Source organism: Euprymna scolopes, chromosome 2, assembly GCF_053919585.1.
Source record: "Euprymna scolopes isolate OS-2025 chromosome 2, ASM5391958v1, whole genome shotgun sequence".
Classification (NCBI taxonomy): domain Eukaryota; kingdom Metazoa; phylum Mollusca; class Cephalopoda; order Sepiida; family Sepiolidae; genus Euprymna; species Euprymna scolopes.
This window is the reverse complement of record NC_136483.1, coordinates 35,032,903-35,052,092: the sequence shown is the minus strand read 5'-3', so window position 1 is coordinate 35,052,092 and position 19,190 is coordinate 35,032,903. Positions and strand designations below refer to the sequence as shown.

General features: G+C 31.1%; 1 protein-coding gene across 1 annotated transcript in view; it reads right to left on the bottom strand.

The window, feature by feature from the left end:
- Window positions 1-547: 547 nt before the first annotated feature.
- The window catches only part of LOC145290906 (uncharacterized), a 53,435-nt gene continuing 34,792 nt past the window's right edge, over window positions 548-19,190 (bottom strand). The window contains exons 5-10 of the mRNA XM_080136524.1: window positions 13,420-13,664; window positions 12,085-12,285; window positions 9,921-10,525; window positions 8,168-8,287; window positions 2,205-2,483; window positions 548-1,057 (exon numbers count right to left, since the gene is read on the bottom strand). Coding sequence (XP_079992650.1) covers window positions 843-1,057; window positions 2,205-2,483; window positions 8,168-8,287; window positions 9,921-10,525; window positions 12,085-12,285; window positions 13,420-13,664 — 1,665 coding nt within the window. The 3' untranslated portion in view covers window positions 548-842. The remainder of the gene's footprint in view (window positions 1,058-2,204; window positions 2,484-8,167; window positions 8,288-9,920; window positions 10,526-12,084; window positions 12,286-13,419; window positions 13,665-19,190) is intronic.

The following is a 19,190-nucleotide window of genomic DNA, read 5'->3' as shown; positions in this document are numbered from 1 at the left end:
TTAATTGTCAGATTATTGGGGGTTTGGGAACGTGATTTGAACGAGAACTTACGAGACTACACACTGTTGGCATAGGACAGGCGACCATCTTTGTTTTTGTTATTGTTACATGTGTAGAGCACACTTGTTAATAATAAGTATCTCATTTTTGTTCATTTCTACAGTAGTTTTGTACATGTCTATGCATGTCTGTAAGAGGCTTTGTCGTACATCACGCTTAAGTTTGAAATAGCATTTCCATTACTAAATGTACAGAATGAATGCATTCAAAATGCATGCAACCAGCTCTATAAAAGGCTGCCAGTCATTTGCTTTAGGCTAAAAAAGTATTTTAGTTAATGTGACATTTCAAACCTACACATATTTATAAAAAGGTTCTGTCATTTGTTGGTCTCTTACAATTAAATCGGAAATAGCATTTTTAAATATGTTCACGCTTGTATATAAGAGAGTTGGTCATTCGTTGGTTTGCCACAGTTAAATTTGAAATAAAATTTTCATCACTAAATGGATCTTAAAACAATGTTTTTCTTGTGTAATTCTATCATTTATCCATGCTTACTTTTTTTCACAAGAGATGTCCATGCAGTTCTATAAAGAGGCTTTAGCTGTCTTATTTACTTTAGGCTGAAATAGTATTTTAGTGAATCTGTCATACATAAGTTTGAAATAGCATTTTAGTAAGTCGATCAATATGAAAATGGAAGATACCGGTTTTAATATCTGTTCTTATTAAATGATGATTTAATATGATAAAATAATTCTTAAGACTAATGAATGATTGTGAGAAGAAAAAAAAGTTTCTTATTTTAAGGAGAGACATTTTATTTACAGAATGCTGGTTAAATAGTAAAAATAGATAAAACATCTGTGATACATGTTTGAAACCAAGAACTTATTGATAAAGTTCTAATGAATTGTTTGAATGAGATTACAATAATAGATAAATATGTACTTATGCTGTCTGGTAGAGAAATTATTTCCATATTGAGAGTAACTAACAGGATATTTACACACACGCTGATTATAAGCAATGCTGCTATACTGCGTCTGTAACCTGAAAAGATTCAAGAAAAAGGAGGAAAGGTGGGGGATAAAATTAGTGCTGACACATAAATTTTTTTAATATCAAATGTAAATAAATTATTAGATTATATGTTCTGCCTAAATGAATTTAGTATTTTTATTTTTGAGAGAAAGAAAAGAGAACATAATAGCAATTACCCCTCCCTCCTGGTAATATGTGATTCACAACTGGAAGCAGGGGTAAAAAAAACAAAAAACTACGGTACTCATTTATATTGAGATAATTGTGAAATATGGCAGCTCAGAATAAAATAACAGAAAAACTTACAGGTAAACTTATCAGCTGAAAATATTGTACGTACAAAAAACTATAAAAATAAGCTAGTAGAATTTTAATAAAAATTGCAATTTACTATTTGGACTCCACAAACTTTGAATGACAAAATCATGTGCCATATTTATATTAGATAGGAGATAAGCTACACCACACTGGCTTGAAGTGAATGTTGTTCAGAGCTTATGAAGTTTAAATAGTAATTTTTAATAACATTACACTCCTTCATTTTCTTTATTTTTATGTTTTCAATCAATGTTTTTTCCTGTTATTTTATTTTTAATTGATATAAAACACAAGGTCAAATGTGTGTGTGCGTGTGAGGAGACAGATTAATGTGTTTCTGTAGAAAAAAACATATTTAAACCGGACACACCCAAATTTTCATTCTGTGTCATTAAGCACTTTGTCACCTTCCACACATATATACATATTTCAATGTAAATAAACACCAAAACTACAGATTGCTCATTGTTCCGTGTTGATTTTTTACAAGTTGGGGAGTGGGTGGGTGGGGGGGGGCATGTATTTATGATTTCATTTTAAAAAGTACACTATAACCGGTCTAATCAAAATCCCTGCTTTGCTGTGTTGAAACAACTATTATTATTATTATTATTAAGATCTGTAGAAATTAGGGAATTTAATTACACCTGCTATAAAGTGTTCATCGTAAAATGAAGAAATAGCCAAAGAGCATGAAACTAAAATTGTGCTCTAAACATAAATAATCTGAGAGTTCTTTCTTTTTATTTGGGAGGAGGAGGGGTATAAGTTTTACTAGTTTTAGGATTGTTCTTTTGGAAAGAAAGAAAACATTTAAGTGTAACGAATAAGCATTTACCTGTATTTTTGGACGGAGTATCTGAAGTATTTTTTGCTGTGTCTGGAGGCAATCTTTTAGAGCTGTTCGTGTCATTGACCTCTGATTGATTGGAGTCACTTGTTGAATGCATGGTGTTTAAAGAAGTGAAGGAATTTTCAACAACGTCATCAGGTTGTCTGCCATCTCTAGAAGTGTATGATCGTACAGAGAAGTTGTCAGAATGAACTGATGCTGTATCATTCAGGCAGTTCTGATAATTGGAATGATTGAACAGACTGTCATTATCAGAATATGTTCCTGAAAGAAAACAAAAATACATATCTTAAAAATCTAAGTAAATCTTTCTAGGCTACATATTTTCAAAGGGCAGAATGTCATATCTTCTTCATTCAGGACACCCCACTCCCAAATCAGATGTGGATTGTATATTGGCCATGACAGCACAAAATAATTTGCTCTATGAAATTTTAACAGACTGAGCGGCCATGTAATTTGGTTCTCATCTAGACTGCTTCTTTTGAAGGGATTTTGTCAACATTAAAAAATGATTGGGCCTAACTTTACTATCAGAGAAAGCGAAATAGAAGTGTAAAACAATTTCTGAACTACACGCGAAAGACGACAATTGGTGAATCAATAGGACATTACTCATAAAATCTTAATGTAGAGGAGTTTCAGTCTAGAAAACTCCAACTAACCTGGAATACCTTCAGTCTTGATAACAATCTTTTTTGAGGGAAGCATTTGGAAATTTTTTTAATAATTAAAACTTTTTAAAAGTGCTATTCACAAAATTATGAAATGTATTTACATCCATCTTTTAAAAAAGACTGAGAATTTTCCCAACAGTTTCAGAAAATGTACAACTAAAAAGACTTCAACTTTGATAAAGCAGAAAACAACAAAATTGAGTTTTATATGAACACATACACAAAACAAATGATTCAAACCAAATCAGGATGAGATGACAAATAGGAATGTTTGTTAGTGTAATATACTGAATGGCCTTGACACCAAGGTCAATCTGAGAATAAAGGTTTACTAAATATGTAGGGTTAGATAAGGTCACTAGCAAATATAAGAAAACTCATTTGTGATGAGATCCGTCATCATAACTACATCCATTACACAAGTTGGATGCCAATAAGTAAATGTAGCAAACGAATATGGCAAACAGAACTGTCACAAGAGATAGTCATATGCCAAACACATACCTACAAAAACCTAACCAACTGAAACTACCATATTGAGTCTAGTTTCAAACAAACAAACAAAAAAATCCATTCATTCTGAAGTTATCTAACAAACAATAAAAAACTGTGTTGAATGTCTTTTTCTTAGCAAAAACTATACAAAATTAATTTCTGATTTATTAATGGATAACAGAACATAGGCAAGATTTGTGGTTGTACGCCTTAAAAAATTTAGTTCATATTCCCTACTATTGAAGCCATAAGTAACAAAACTAAAAGTCAACTGTGTTGCGACCATTTAGGATGGTATGGCCATGCTGAATGGTGCTCTACTTGGATAAACAGAGGTATACAAATCTCAATTGAAGGCGGATAGAGAATGACTCAAGCAATGGTACAAACCAACATAAAAGGAGTTTCATGGGAAAAGTCACTTCATAACATGGTAAATGTGCAACCCATATTAAACAAAGATACCCTCCCCCAAAAGAAAAACACCTTTAACATTTTCAATTCTCTACATGACCTTCAAACGAGCCAAACATTTAAATACTCAGATTAAAAAAAAAATAAAAGCTTCTCTTTAAAAGATTGTTAATCTGAAAAAAATTTGTAGAGAAAATCACAGATGGAACTGAAATAACAAAAAAAGATTATCAATTGATAAACAAACAAATGGAGCAGGTTATTCTGTAAATGTGAAATGATCAAATTTTAAACAGATCTTTAGCCAAAATAATCCATTTTTCAAACATTTTAGAACAGAGGGTGGGTGGAAGTGATTCATCTTTATTTTTTTTGTGTGCCAATTTATGAAAATGTACAGCAGATTTCTTTTCTATACAATGATGCATTTAAAGAAATTGGTTCTTGGCCAAAATTCCACTATATCAAAAAACAAAAATAAAGAAAAAAATACATGCTTATGATGAAACGAAAATATCATACTCCAAAAATTATATAAACTGATCAAGTAGTTTTATTTTTATTGAGAGCATTGCCAAGACTGCTGCAAAGAAGGTGGGCTCTTTCTACGGTGCTAGAAAGCTACTTACGCCTGAAAGTATCCTATACCTCCATAAGGTCCCCATTCTCCCATGTATGGAGTACTGCGGTCACATTTGGGCTGATGTATCTACTACTAGTCTCACTCCTGAAGAGGGTTCAAAAGAGAGTCGCCAATCTGATAAATCCTGAACTGTCATCTAAGCTTCAGCCTCTATCCCATCGACGAAATGTTGCATCCCTCAGCTATGGCCTACTATAATAATACGGCCGTACATGTCACATTGAGAGGCAATTTTCTAAGAGGCCATTGAAACTAAGACAAAGGGAGGTAACTCAGAAATTGTTTTCTATTCAAACATTATTTCAGATGTTAATGCTTAGATAATTAAATTATTTTAGGTTTTAATATTTGAAATAATACTTAATGAATTCTACTTACATATTTTACTGTTATTCTGTCCAAAGTAAAATGTTTCCATTAATTAGATGTATTTTTCCTTTTATTTCTTTATAATACACAACAAAACAAAAACAAATTCATTTTGAGTTGTCTCCCCTGACCTTTCGAATAATTTTGTTGTTTATAAATATGAAAAAAAAATTTTGCAGGTTATTTGTTTTTTAAAGATTTTATTAGAATATCTTTTTTTTTTTTTAAATATCAAAATATTTACAAAGAACATGAATATAAAGATTGTAAAGGAAGTAAATTGTTTTTCATTCTGTTACAAAATTACCATACCCATCATTCAGCAGTTCTTTCATAAGCATTGCTTGTGCTCTCAAAGTTGTGACAAATGCTTTGCTAGTCTGTGCAGTGAGGAAAAAGTCAGAAATTTTTTACCAAGACTCGACCCAGTTAGAAAATGTTTGGTAAAAGTTGATTTTATCATCACTTGCAGTAACAGCATTATTAAAAAAATTAGGAGTAAATCTTTGATTAGAATTGGCTGTAGTCCACCAGCGCCATACCAATTTAAGAAAATTTGCAATGTCGGTCCGTTCTGGAAAGTAGCTTTTATAAGCAGCAATTGTTGTCTCGTGGAATACAGCAATAGCCAAATTGACACTTTGCTTATTGTCACCGGGATGTAATGCCTTGAAAGTTAGTTTTGGTGCTTTCATAATATAGCATTCCAAACCCTGTCCTTGTCATATATTTTATGTATATCAGACCAAGATAAAACTTCCTGACTGGGAACACAAATGAAGGTCCAAAATATTGAAATCGAAAGAAGGAAACACAAACTTGCTTTTGTTTAGTAAACTGTTTCGAATATTCAACAAATGAACAGCGTCAAAAAAGAAAAAAAGAATGTTTGGAGAATCTGGATAAGTAATAAAATGTTTTTTTATCTCCTTAAAATTTGTTTAATAAAATTTAAAAGGCATTTACATTTACAGAATGGATGTCTGCAACTACATCCCTTATATTAAATCCTGCATCCAAAAGCTGTACAATGCATGCAATTATCTCCTGAGAGAGCCAGTCACCAGTAACAGTCACTTCAGGACAGCCTTTAACTACAGTTGGCACTGTCTCCTTCAACCCTGAAAGCATAAATATCATGATACCTTTATATAAGTTGCCAGTTTCATCAGCACCAACATACTTCCCACCATGAAACTGAGTTCCTTTTGAAGGTACATTTCATCCAATAGCAAGAGAAAGTTTACCTTTTCCTAAGAGAGATTTTGCAACAGTTATAGATTCTACATCACCTTTTTGTATTTTTTCTAATAAAGAAAGTGAAGGAAATGGTAATTGCTCAACCACTAGTTTATATGCTTGAGAAGTATAGCGCAATAATAAAGAGAATCTGATTAGTTCAACAGAAAATGAAGAGCGACCCTTAGGTTTAAAATGTTGAAATTTGTAAAGTTCTTTTAGAATGGAATTTGGAGGTTCTGCTACAATGTTTTGAATATAAGGGGGGAAATTTTCCAACATGCTATACCTTGTAAGCTTTGCATTGTGACCCTTCACAAACCAATGTGGTAATGGTATTGGGTTTCCATAATACTGAAGTTGAACGTGTAAATTGTTGTTAATGCACTCTTTCAGTAATGGAAAATTTATCAATGTGGTAATGGTATTGGATTTCCATAATACTGAAGTTGAACGTGTAAATTATTGTTAATGCACTCTTTCAGTAATGGAAAATTTATCTCAAAATCTATCCGGAAAATCCATGCATATTTTTCATTTTTTTTTTTAAACTGAAACCAGTGGGGCAACACTTTGTTTCTTCCAAATCTTCGAAACTCATAATAATATCTGCTGAAAGAAAATTTGGAAGTTCATCATCTTGGTAATTTCGATCCTTTGGGGCTTTTCTCATTGTGTTTGATGTAGGTAGAAGAGATGGCTTAATATTCACTAACGGTGAATGAATTGTTGGTATTGGATGTAGGGACCAATTTAACTTATTTCTTTTCCCTTTTAAAATAAATTTTTCCTCAAAATGTTTTATACATAAAACTGAATTTTTTTGTTGCAATCCAATCAGTACGATTTACAAATTTTGTCCATTTTTCAAACAGGTCGAGTTTGCCATGTGGAAAATGAAAAGTTGATAGATTTTCGTGGTTTTATAACCAGTTTTGCAGCCAAATGCAACGCATTTGTTCACCATTTTGTTAAGCAAATTATAACAAAACTTAATATTTTAAAAAAGATAATATATATTTTTTACAATATTTAAAAGGGGTAGAAAAAATTCAACAAGTAGAGATCGTAAAAATGGTTGTAAGCATAAAAATCGCTTACGTCTTTGATAAAAATCAAGAGAAGTTACTCTATTGTACTTTTGTTCTCTAAATTAACATGAATAAAAGCAGTGAAAAACATTCTATATCGATAAAAACCTGTATTTCTAGAATGAAATAATATAAAAATATCTAAATAAAAGTTAATTATTCATTATTTCAAGAGTTAATATAAACTACTTTTGAGTTACTTCCCTTTGAAATTTTCAACCTTGTATGCGGCTCGAGCTTACAGTTTTCCATAATAAAAACAATGGCCTCTCATATAACATACGGGGCCGTATGTATAGTAAGGCCATGCCTCAGCCTGTTCTACAAGTATTTTAATGGTGAATTCTTTGATGAACTACAAGCACTTGTATCCCCTCAACATAAACCAGACAAGCAGCTAAATCCCACCCCTACACAGTACAGAGATCCCTAGGTGTAAAAAAAGCCACTCCAATAGTTTCTTCCCCAGAACTGCTAAACTTTGGAACTCCTTTACGGGATTCTGCTTTCCCGACTGTACTGACATACAAAAGTTCAAGTGTGATGTGAACAGACATCTTGTGGTTCATTTTTCTCCATAATATCCCTGCAACTAATGTCCCTGATAGTAGCCCCCTACTTCAAAGTGGTACTGTGCCTTGTTTGGGTTGAAAATTTATATATATATATATATATATATATATATATATATATATATATATATATAAAAAATAAATTACAAAAAAAAAAAAAAATTTTTTTTTTTTTTTTAAATCAAGAAAATTAAATTTCCCCGAGTATCAGAATGACTTGCCTGCCATTTTGAAAAAATTTAAAAAAACAAGGGAGATAACTAATTTGAACTTGCAAAAATGTGTTGTAATGCAGACAAACTACTGGATAAATTTTTGATTTTTAGAATTTGTTTGTTTTGTCACAGGCATGTACATCATACAGATTTTGATTTTTATTTTTTCTATAGGTGAAATTCAAACAAAGACCAAGAAATTTTCTTCAACTGAAAAATCAAAATCAACTTACTGCTTGGTAAGTGAAAATCACTTCCTTGTTTCACAGTCGACAATCTTGCAGGTGCAATCTCTCCTCGAGTCAAAATTGGAGATGAAGAACGAGGCATAGACTTGCAGGACAGATTTGCATCTTAAAAAAACATATTTAAAAAATGACTAATAAAACTGAAATTTTAATAAATTCTCTTCAAAGAATTTTCCAGTAACATTCATCAAAGGTTTATTAACATTTATGATAGTAAAATTATAAATCCAATCAACTCTTTACAAAATCTTCAGAAAAATTTCACAGAATAAACTTGAAAATTTTGGAAATGATGACAGTAGCACTTTCCACAAACAGAACTATTGAGCAAATGTTGAACATTTAAATCAGAATTTTTTTTTTTTTTTTTTAAATTAAAATCCCATCATTCATACACATGCGATGACGTGATTCATTCAATTGGTTTGGTTGTTTTACAGCATATCAACTCTTTTTGGGTTATTTAATGCAGAGTCTAGAAATATTAGAAAAGTTTATGCGTTAAGTTCTTTATATTTTCAATAATTTATTCATGGTGTTTGGTTTGTTTTGTAGAATAAAATTAGTTTTGTTTTTGATTTTGCAGAACATGATTGAGTTTTGCAAAAAGAAAAACAGTGTTTAATGCATTTATTGGTAAAGTGAGTATCTTCAGATAGCCAGATGGCCTAAAAAGTATTACCATTCTGAACCTTAAGGTCATGAAATTTACATGAAATATCAAACATTGTGGGAATTTCATCTAATGTATAATTTTGCGGTAATGTTCCAGTTGAGTGAACAATGCATTGGAAGTAAGATTCACAAAATAATGTTGAAATGGTAAAGATTTTTGTGCTGCTATCATTATTTAAGACAGAAGCAGGCAAGATGGCAATTATCTCAATCAAGTCCCCTTTTTGTTTTTCAAGGCGTTGTGATTGTGAAGAAACATTGTAGACTTTGTCTTATGTAGCATGTGGCCAATCAGTGGAAGCGGAGGTAGAAATTCATACCTTTCTTTCACAAATTTAAAAAAGAAACGTCATCAAGGAGATATTTCACTAATCTACCTACATATCAACTATTTTTTTTTTAATAATTTAATGCACAATCCAGTTATTTTGAAAGGTTTTATACTTTAAATATTTAATAAATTGTATTTTGCATACAAATGGTTCATAGATTGATTGGTTTGCAAGTAATATATTTTGTAAATAGTTTAAGTATTAAATTCTATTTAACATAGATAGGATCTTGAGAGGTACTACTACTCTGGATTCAAATGAAAGTGGGAGTAACAGTTGATCATATCCATAACAAAACTCAAAATATTATATAAATAAGTGTTAATAAGACAGATCATTAGAGACTCAAAAACTCCATTATAGTAAGAAAAAGATTTATATGATCAATTATTAAAAAAAACTTATATAAGGTTGTCAAGAGGATATCCATATTAAACGTGTTACTTAGCAAAACAGTCACCTTTAAGTAGAATTTTACGAGGCATATAAATTTGGTTTGAGATTTTCTACTGATTTTTTTTAAATAGTTTATAAGTATCTATTGCTATATAAGGATAAGTTTGAAGTAAAAAAATAAATAAATAAAATAGCAAATGAACCAGACTCTAATATTGTTTTTTGGAAGAGAAAAGGATCAATATGTAAAAACATAGAATAATATAAAAAAGAAGAAATTCTACGTTTATTACACAGCAAGACATTAAAAAAATATGTATATGCCAACAACTTACCTGATATTGATCTGCGAGAAGGTGAAAGAGACGGTCCAAGTGAGATTTGATTCATCTTAATGCCAAGAATGTTATCAGCTAAAGAAGAAGGTGTATTTTTTTTACTCTTATCTCTCCGGGAAGTGAAACTTCCATTCAATGAAGATGGACCACGTTGGAAATATGGAGACAAGTGACTTTTGTTATCCAATGACAAAAAACTTGATGAACGAGTTAATGGTTTTGAAAATAACGATTGTGATGAAAAATTTCCAGAGGTTAAGTTTCCATTGAGCGAGGCTTGACTCAGAGATTTAAAAGATGGAAGATTTGTTTCATGATATAATGGAAATGAGAAAGAGTTTGCTTTACTGGATAGTGTGGACCAAGAATTTTTGCTAAAGGGAAAGGAAGCAGAAGGAGGTCGGTGGCGTAGAAAGGGTCGATGAAAATCTGAGAAGTAAGAGGAGGAGGAATCCACTTTGCTTAGAGATGGTGGCTGGGTTTTACTGGAATGCCAACTAGAGAGAGAATCACTACAATTAAAATCTTGTACAGACTCTGCTTGTCGTGAACTGGAGGAAGATTTCAGTGATGAAGTGGTTGACGACCGACAATATGGAGATCTAGAAAAAGAATTTTTGAAAATATCTTATATACATTTAACTAAAAATGATATTTAACTTTTAAATAACATGACACTAAAAACAGTGTTATAATGAAATGACCAGAGGAAAAACTGATTTATTAAATTAATGTGACAAACAGCTCCAAACACTTAACTGTTACTTATAAGTCGTTATTTATCAAGCTACTCGGGCATAAGGGTTTTGATGCAAAATATTAAGATTGAGAAAAATAAATTGAATCAACATTTTAATTATTTATAGGACCAATTTTTGACAAGTATTTATTAACACATTTTCTTTATGGATGGATATTTTTTTAAATTCAAATGAAGCTATAAGTTCAATATAAAAATCACTTTAATAGCAACAAATTTTACAAATAATCTAGTATTTTCTTTTCAGTGTTTTCAAATGCTATTTTTGCTATAATTTGTCCAATAACATTAATGGAGAGGGCTGGTATAGATACAGAATATAAAATTAAAAAAAATAGGAAAGTATTACAAAGTTAACAGCAGAAGTCAAAAGATTAGAATATAATCTCTATGTTATTGCTTGTTTTGTAGTACTAAACTGTGATAATTTTTAGTCAAGCTGAAGAAGGCTATAGAAATATGAGAAAAAGACCAATTTTTATAAATGCTTGTCAGTGTAAGTAATTGTGCGATACGTTATGTATATATATATATCTGATGATCATTTTTCTATGTAACAAGTGGGTTTTTTTTTTCTTTTAAATGTTATATAGTTTTTGCAATTGTGAATTTTCTAGTGTTAAGTCGGCTTATGCAAGAGCTAAGTCTGTAATATGTCTAACTTAGTATCATATTTTCCATTTTATATTTTTTTTATAAATACTGAAAGCTTCTTTGTACAATGAAGTTTACTACTTATCTATTTGCCGGTCTGAGCTTTTCTTTTCATGCATATTTATTCCTATATAATTTATATTCACTGGAGAGTCATGAATTTAACAATTGTTTTGTTTTTAAATCTCCAAAACAGCTACATGGTAAACAGCTGTTGATTCCCACTTTCTACTTAACAATTTAAGTTAAGGTTTCTTGGTTTTTGTTACTGTTATATAATTAAATTCCCTTCAGCAATTGTGAATTTTCTAGTGCTAAGTTGGTGATATGTTGAACTTAGTATCCCTAGAAATTTAAACTGCATTTTTTAATCTTATTTTTTAAAATAAATATTCAAAGCTTGTTTAGACATATTATTTAGTGTGTGTGTGTGTGTGTGTGTGTATTACATATACACACACACACACACACACACACACACACACAGTAAGTAATAAGTAGTAAATTATGAAACTATGGAAATTTAGCTTAATTTTCATAACTTACCACCTAGCTATACTCGTATATTGAGCACTGTTAAAGTAAATACTTAAAATTGAGACATAAAATATTATTTATATATATATGCACACTAACTGAAATATCAGTATACCTTATGTTGTAACATTGTGCAGTCAATACATTCTATACCAGAATATTTTATTGTCAACATTTTTAAGGGAAAAATAGCATAAATCCATTTCATACCTGAATGGCTTTTTAGATAAGGTACTTCTTGAGCAACCAGAAGAGAAGATATTTAGGAAGACGGATATCAGGCTGATTAATGGAATAGTAGATTGTAATGTTGTGAGGACGACACTGGAAACCATGCCAAACGTAATAAAGACACTCAGCAGAGATTGAAGGAACCAAATGAAACAGCAAATGACGTCACGTGGATACAAACTAAAATGAGAAAATACAGAAAAAGATTACAAGCTTTATACAAATGCCATGAAACAAAAATGTGTTTCTTTATATTTACATTGACATAAATAAAAATATATCTCTAAATAAGCAAACTTGGGATATAACACCTCATTTATATATATATATATATATATATATATATATATATATATATATATAAAAATGAAAAATCACTGCACACAAGGCGAGAAGCAATTTAATGTAAGAAGTTAAAAATAATAAATATTACTTCAAGGTAAAAAACTAGCCAAGTGTGAGATGGATAGATTCCAACATAGAAAACAGCCATTCTTCCCCTTTTGTCAGAAACATGAGGATTAAAGGACAAAATAAGGACAACGAGAGTTATGAGGGTGTTAAAAGTAAACCCATGGTCCACTTCCTACTCTATCTATTATATACACACAAAATCCAAAATCACTTTTTATATGAATTTTTGGAAAAATCAAAATATAACTCAATATCTTTTAAATAGAAATGTGGCTTGTCTGAATACATGCAGATAAATTAAATTTATTCTAGAAAAATATGTAATTAGTTGAAGTTTATTGGGCCAATTTTAAATTTAAGTTTTACACATTTAATTACATTATTTCACCCACTTTTTTCTCCTCGAATCACCTCAATTGTTGTACTGACTTCAAAGGTTCCATTTTTATTATGTATTGAAAAACTTATTTCAGCTACCTATTCTTGTTTACTCGTCATCAAATTTAAATGCAAAGTTTTATTATCTACATCCTCTCCAGAATGTTAGACACAAGGTTAGGTGTAGGTTTTGAAAATGTTTCTGTGCAACAAACTAGATTCAAACCGGGCACACTCAGGTTGTTAATCCATATCATTAGCCACCATCATCTCCAAACATAAGACTTTATAATTGCTGTAATAGTTTATATATAATCCACAGTAATTTTTTTTTAAATCATTTTCTTAAAGTTTATTATTGCCAAAAAATAAGGAGACAATTCATGCACAGTAGACAAACTGTATCGAGCAAGAGTAGCAAAATAACAACGTACGAACAATTCAGAATATGAACACCTTTCTGGAACCTAACTTGTAAGTGTATGTATATTGAAACCATATAGAACCAGTTTTTTTGTTTACCTTTTGTGTCCTACCCAGAGGAATTTAGAAGTTAAACACAGAAAGAGTCCACTGAAGGCAATTCCACAGTTCTTTGTGGTTAACCATCCAAGCATAAGTAAAGCCCAGGCTGGAAGTTGAATCTTGTATACAAAAGCTGATGGTGTTTGGCCGAGATGTACAAACAGAAGAAAAACGGCCAACATGCAACTGAGAAGACCTGTTATATGAGAAAACCACTGGTTGACAGTTTTTACTGGATCATCCTACAAAACAAAAATACATTGCATCACTTTTTACAAATATTGTGAAATCAGAAATTTTTTTTCAAATTTTGTATACAATTTGATCAATGCCTTTTTCAGGCTGTGTTAATAGATTAGGTCCCACTGTCCTATAAATACGACACCAAATAATTTTTTACAATCTAAAATATATAGTAATACTGCTTAATGTAAAATTATTCTGAAGAAAGAATAAAATTCATCTATATACATCAACTTTTCTTTGAGAGCTGTTGAAGTTCTTTAAAATTCTCATGAAATTAACTAAAATTTATTCTATGATATAGGAATTTAGATTATCAATACCACACCATTTTTTCTTTAGATCAAATAAAGTCAAATCAAGTATTATTGAAAAGAGCATAAAAAATAAAATATCTTTAGTTTTTTTTAAATCGGACCATTAGAACTGTTAGAACTGGAGTTATGACCATTTAAAGTATAAAAAAATGCATGGTTCACTGGACATTTTGCTTTATAGTCGGTCCTATTCAAATGCATATAAACTTGTGACTGAAAATCGTAGGAAATTTACACAATTTACAGACTAAACCATCTTTAAAAAGCTGTATCTTCAGATCTTTTTAAGATATTATGAAATTTTTAACATATAATACAACGAAGATTCAGTTGGCGTTATTTACGACCATCTCACTTAATAACTTTATACTAATTAGCATATTTCAGTTTAATTTTAACAGCTTTAAGTAGAAACATAAAAACAGCTAAGAAAAATGGTAAGGCTTTATCATCATGGGATGTATTATTCTGATGGACATTATCATTTGCCATTATAACATGAAAAATCCAAGATGGCGACCAGGAAATCCAAAATATCACCATGACATGATTCAAAGAAATTAACAAAATATGGCTTGTAGCATATCAAATTAAAGGAAATTTTGTACAGATCAGAATTATGTTTTTAAGTACATTAAACTAATTAGCATAATTAAGGTTCATTTTAACGGCTTCAAGTAGAAGCATCATAAAAAAACAGTTTAAAAAATGGGAAGTAAAAACTATCATCATGCGAAATGTTATTCTGATTGGCTTTATCATTTATCATCATTACACTGTGAAAAATTCAAGATGGCCACCACAACACGATTCAAATAAATTAACAAAATATGCTTTGTAGCATATCAAATGAAAGGAAATTTTATAGAATACAATTATGTTTTCAAGTTCATTAAACTAATTAGGATATATAAATTTCATTTTTCCATGACAATTATTGGGCGAGTTTCTACCACTATTTTAATTTTTAAGTCATTGTCGAGACTTCAGGAGACATTGCAGCCATTTTTTTTCTTGTTCTTATGTAACGCTCGACACGTTTTTTTTTTTAACAGAATAAACATTTACAATACCAAAAATTTATCGAGGTAGGTAGAAAAGTTGCCTTTGGTAACATTTATTTGTTATATATTTGTGTTTCTGGCCACTTTTTCATACCTTTGTGGATTGTAAAACAAACCCACAGATTTTTTTGTGTGCGCCACGACACACAAAAACTGTTTATATGTGCTTGTCAGTATTTCTTATGACTGTAGCTTAAGTTTTTATCCAATTCTTTTCAAATTTTAGGACAAAAGAAATTAATATATTCGCTATTAAATAGCATTTGAACAGTTTCTATCTTTACTTATCTTTGTATTACAAAGCGTTAACTTTGAGAAGTTTTATTTGAAACTTGAAAACTAAGAAAAAAAAAAAAAAAAAAAAAAACAATGTTCATTGTGGTTATTCTTTTTCAAATAATTTATTTTTTTAAAAATAAATTCCTTTCCATAATTAAAAACTTGTTTTCTAAATAACAAAACTAAAATGAATACTATATGTTTGTAAGTTGACAAACACGTTTACAGTTTTTTTTTATGTGCGCTACGCACAAATAATGCGCTTGTCACTATTTCAAACGACTCTAGCATAAGTTTTTATCCAATTCTTTTCAAATTTTAGGACAAAAGAAATGAATATATTCGCTATTAAAAAGCATTTGAACAGTTTCTATCTTTAATTATCTTTGCATTACAAAGCGTTAACTTTGAGATATTCTAACTTTTGACTGGAAAGACGTACGTGTTGTGTTCAAATTCTGTAGCAAAGACAATCTTTTCTCTAATTAGCTAAAACAATTAGAAACGTTGTCGCTGTGTACAACTTTCACTTCGAGTATTTATGTAAACACAACCCGATCGTTTATTTGTCATCTACCACCAGTGGAAATGCTATACTGACAGGTCTTGCCGTTAATAGTCAGATTTAAATAGTGATTTCTTTGAATATACAATCACAACAAAAATATTAAAATATCATTTTTAAATAAATTTTATTGTGAATCCAGTTATATAAGTTTTACTCTGATAGAGATAGAAGAAATGTACTTATTACTGATTTAAAGACTACGAGTGTCAAATTAAGTAGTAATGTGCGCCTTGTCCAGCGCTGAACGTAATGTCTGGTATTGCTATATAAACCAATGAGTTTAGCAATAGTAAGCCACTGACTTATATTGCAATTTAATGTTTTATCTTTTTACATGTTACCATCTATTATATAAAATATAACAAATGTCCTATATTTATAGGAGAGTCAATATTTTGCATTCTAAATAAAATAAAGAACTTTTCCTTTCAATTTGTGTATTTAAACTTATTTTCAGTCATTATACATTTCAACTCAATAGTAAAATATTTAGATGTCCCGTGACTTAAGAGATTAAAAAATAATTTTCTTTTATTGTTTTCTATGTATATAAATATACTCTCTCTCTCTATATATATATATTATATATATATATATATATATATATATATATATTATGGCCTCTCTCGTCAATTTTGACGTATGAGCTTCTGCCACAATAACTAAGTTGCTCGGAAATCCACACGATTTGTTTATAGTAGTGAAGGCTTTGTAGAACCAACCACACTTTTTGGTATTACTGCTAATCTTTGTCGATGCAGATGACTGCCACAGGACAGAGTATACAGTAGACTGCAGATTTTTACATCAGAGTTACCTTCTCCTAGATGCAGGTCTAAATGAAGACTAGGGGTGCATCTCTCCCAGTGAATTAATGCGCCCCCTGGAAATTTCTAGGACTCGGCAAGGTACATACCAAATCCTGAAAAGGAGGTACTCTGGATAGGAACAAAAAATAAAAACTGCCTCATTCTAGAAGGATTTCTCCTCCACTGATTGAGGACAAAATCAGTGAAGTGTAGTTCACCCTCCGTTTCTCTCCCTCTCTTTCTCTATCACCCTATCTCTCTCTGTTTATCTCTATCTTCCTCTTTTTTTATCTATATCTTCCTCTCTATCTGTCCGTCTCTAATCCCTCACCCTATTTTAGTCTCCTAAATTAATTACAGTGAATAAGGTATTGTCAAAACATGAATAAATCCTGTTTTAGTCACCTAAATTACTTACAGTGAGAATAGAAAGTTATTTAAAAATTACTGATAATTAGAACAGCACCAGGAGGAACTGGTAAAACCTTTCTAATTAAATTAATTTTGGCAGCCATTCAATGACAAAATGACAGTCTTGGCTCTTGCTGCATACGGATTGGCTGCAACCTTACTACCAGGTAGAAGAACTACTCATTCTGCTTTGAAATTACTATTATACATTCAATTTTTTAAAACTCCCATGTTCAATATTTCCAAAACATCCAGCATGGGAAAAATATTACAGAAATGCACAAAAAAATCACTTGAGACTCTTGATCGATCCTTGCAAGATTTGTGTGGTAGTGGTAATGTCAGACCATTTGGGAATGCAGTAATATTGCTTGTAAGAGATTTCAGACAAACGTTACCTGTAATTTCTCAATCAACACCAGCAGATGAAATAAATGTTTGCCTCAAATACTCTTTTTGGCCCCATGTGAAGACATTAAACTTAACTCAAAATATGCATGTCCAGTTGCAGAACGCTTGATCTGCAGAGAAATTTTTGCATCAATTGTGGGAAATTGACAACAAAAATGTTTCGGCTGATCCGTGTTAATGGTGACTCTTAACTTCTGTAATTTAGTTACATCAAAAGAAGAATTGGTAAAAAGATTTATCCAGATATTCAAATTAATTATAAGAATTCCAGTTGGTTGAGTAAACGAGCTATTCTTGCAGCTCAAAACAAAAACGTCCATGAACTTAATGATATTATTCAGCTTAAAATTCCAAGTGATGCACAGTGGGCCAAGATCGCGAAACTTTGGAAATAGGATTGTGACACAGATTTTACTGATTTATGCGACCTAAAAAAGGCTTATTATGTCAGAATAATCATTTACAACACTGTGAGTACTATCGGAGCATAAATAAAATGGTTTCCAGGCTATTTTTCCCATTTTGGGGTCCAAGAATATCCCCGACTTTAGTCGGATTTGGACCTTATAATTCACCCTCGTGCATGCATTCCAAAATTCTCAATGACTATCCATTGTATTTTTCTGAAATTTTGCATGTAGTTAACATTCTCAGATTTTTGAAAATTATTGATATATATGTCTCTTTAGTGATTTTCCATGGTGCTGAACTCAAAAATGGATGTTTTACACCCGAAACTGCACTGTTTGCCCATTTTCAGTAAGTTCCGGGGTCCCTGAGAGGGCCACAATAGGTCAAAATGCCCTAAATTGGTCGAACATGACACATGTAACTTTCGATCCATTCATTTTATTTTTCTGAAACTAATGGCTAAGATCAAAGAGAAAAAAGATCAAGAAAAGAGACAAAGCATTTCAACAAGCTGAACAAGGCATTGCAAATATGATTTATAACATACTAGGGAAACAATGAATAAAACGACTCTTACCAATACATGGGTCAGTGAAATCTATGCAGAACAATACCCATTTCATGGTAGACAATAGCATTGCATTAATTCAAAAGAATATCCTCTACAAGAGAATAATACCATCTTTTTGGGAGGTTGAACAGTCTAGCATGTGAACGAATAGTGTGATCAGTGGCACCACATTCTATGCAATATTTCGGATGCTGGATTCGTGCACTCAACTGACATATGACAGGATCAGATCGTTCTAATAACCTGCTCATTACATCTGTCAGCTGTGCAATAGGTGAGATTTTCCGAGACAAAAACTGGAGATAGTTCCGAATATCTTTGTTGTTGGCTTCTAAGCATTCCTCAGACATACCTCCAAGACCGTGACCGTCATTCAAACCAATCAACTCGACTGAGTGATGAAGTGTTCCATGCAAAGTTTGGTTGATCCTGATCCAAGGAAAATTGTCGATTATGTTGTATGTAGCTGTGTCACATAAGTCCTTGAGCTTGGTCAAGTCAACTTTCTGTGTAGACGACACAACAGACAGAATGGTGGAAAGTTGGCGATGCAGAAGGAGAATGTTTTCTTGATGTTTAATGGAGGAACGACCCGAGAGCAACTCTGTGATGGCACCGAGTATATCCTCAGAGAAAAATCGTCTCCCCTGGTTACCATCTGTTGATATTCCACCTTTTCCATTT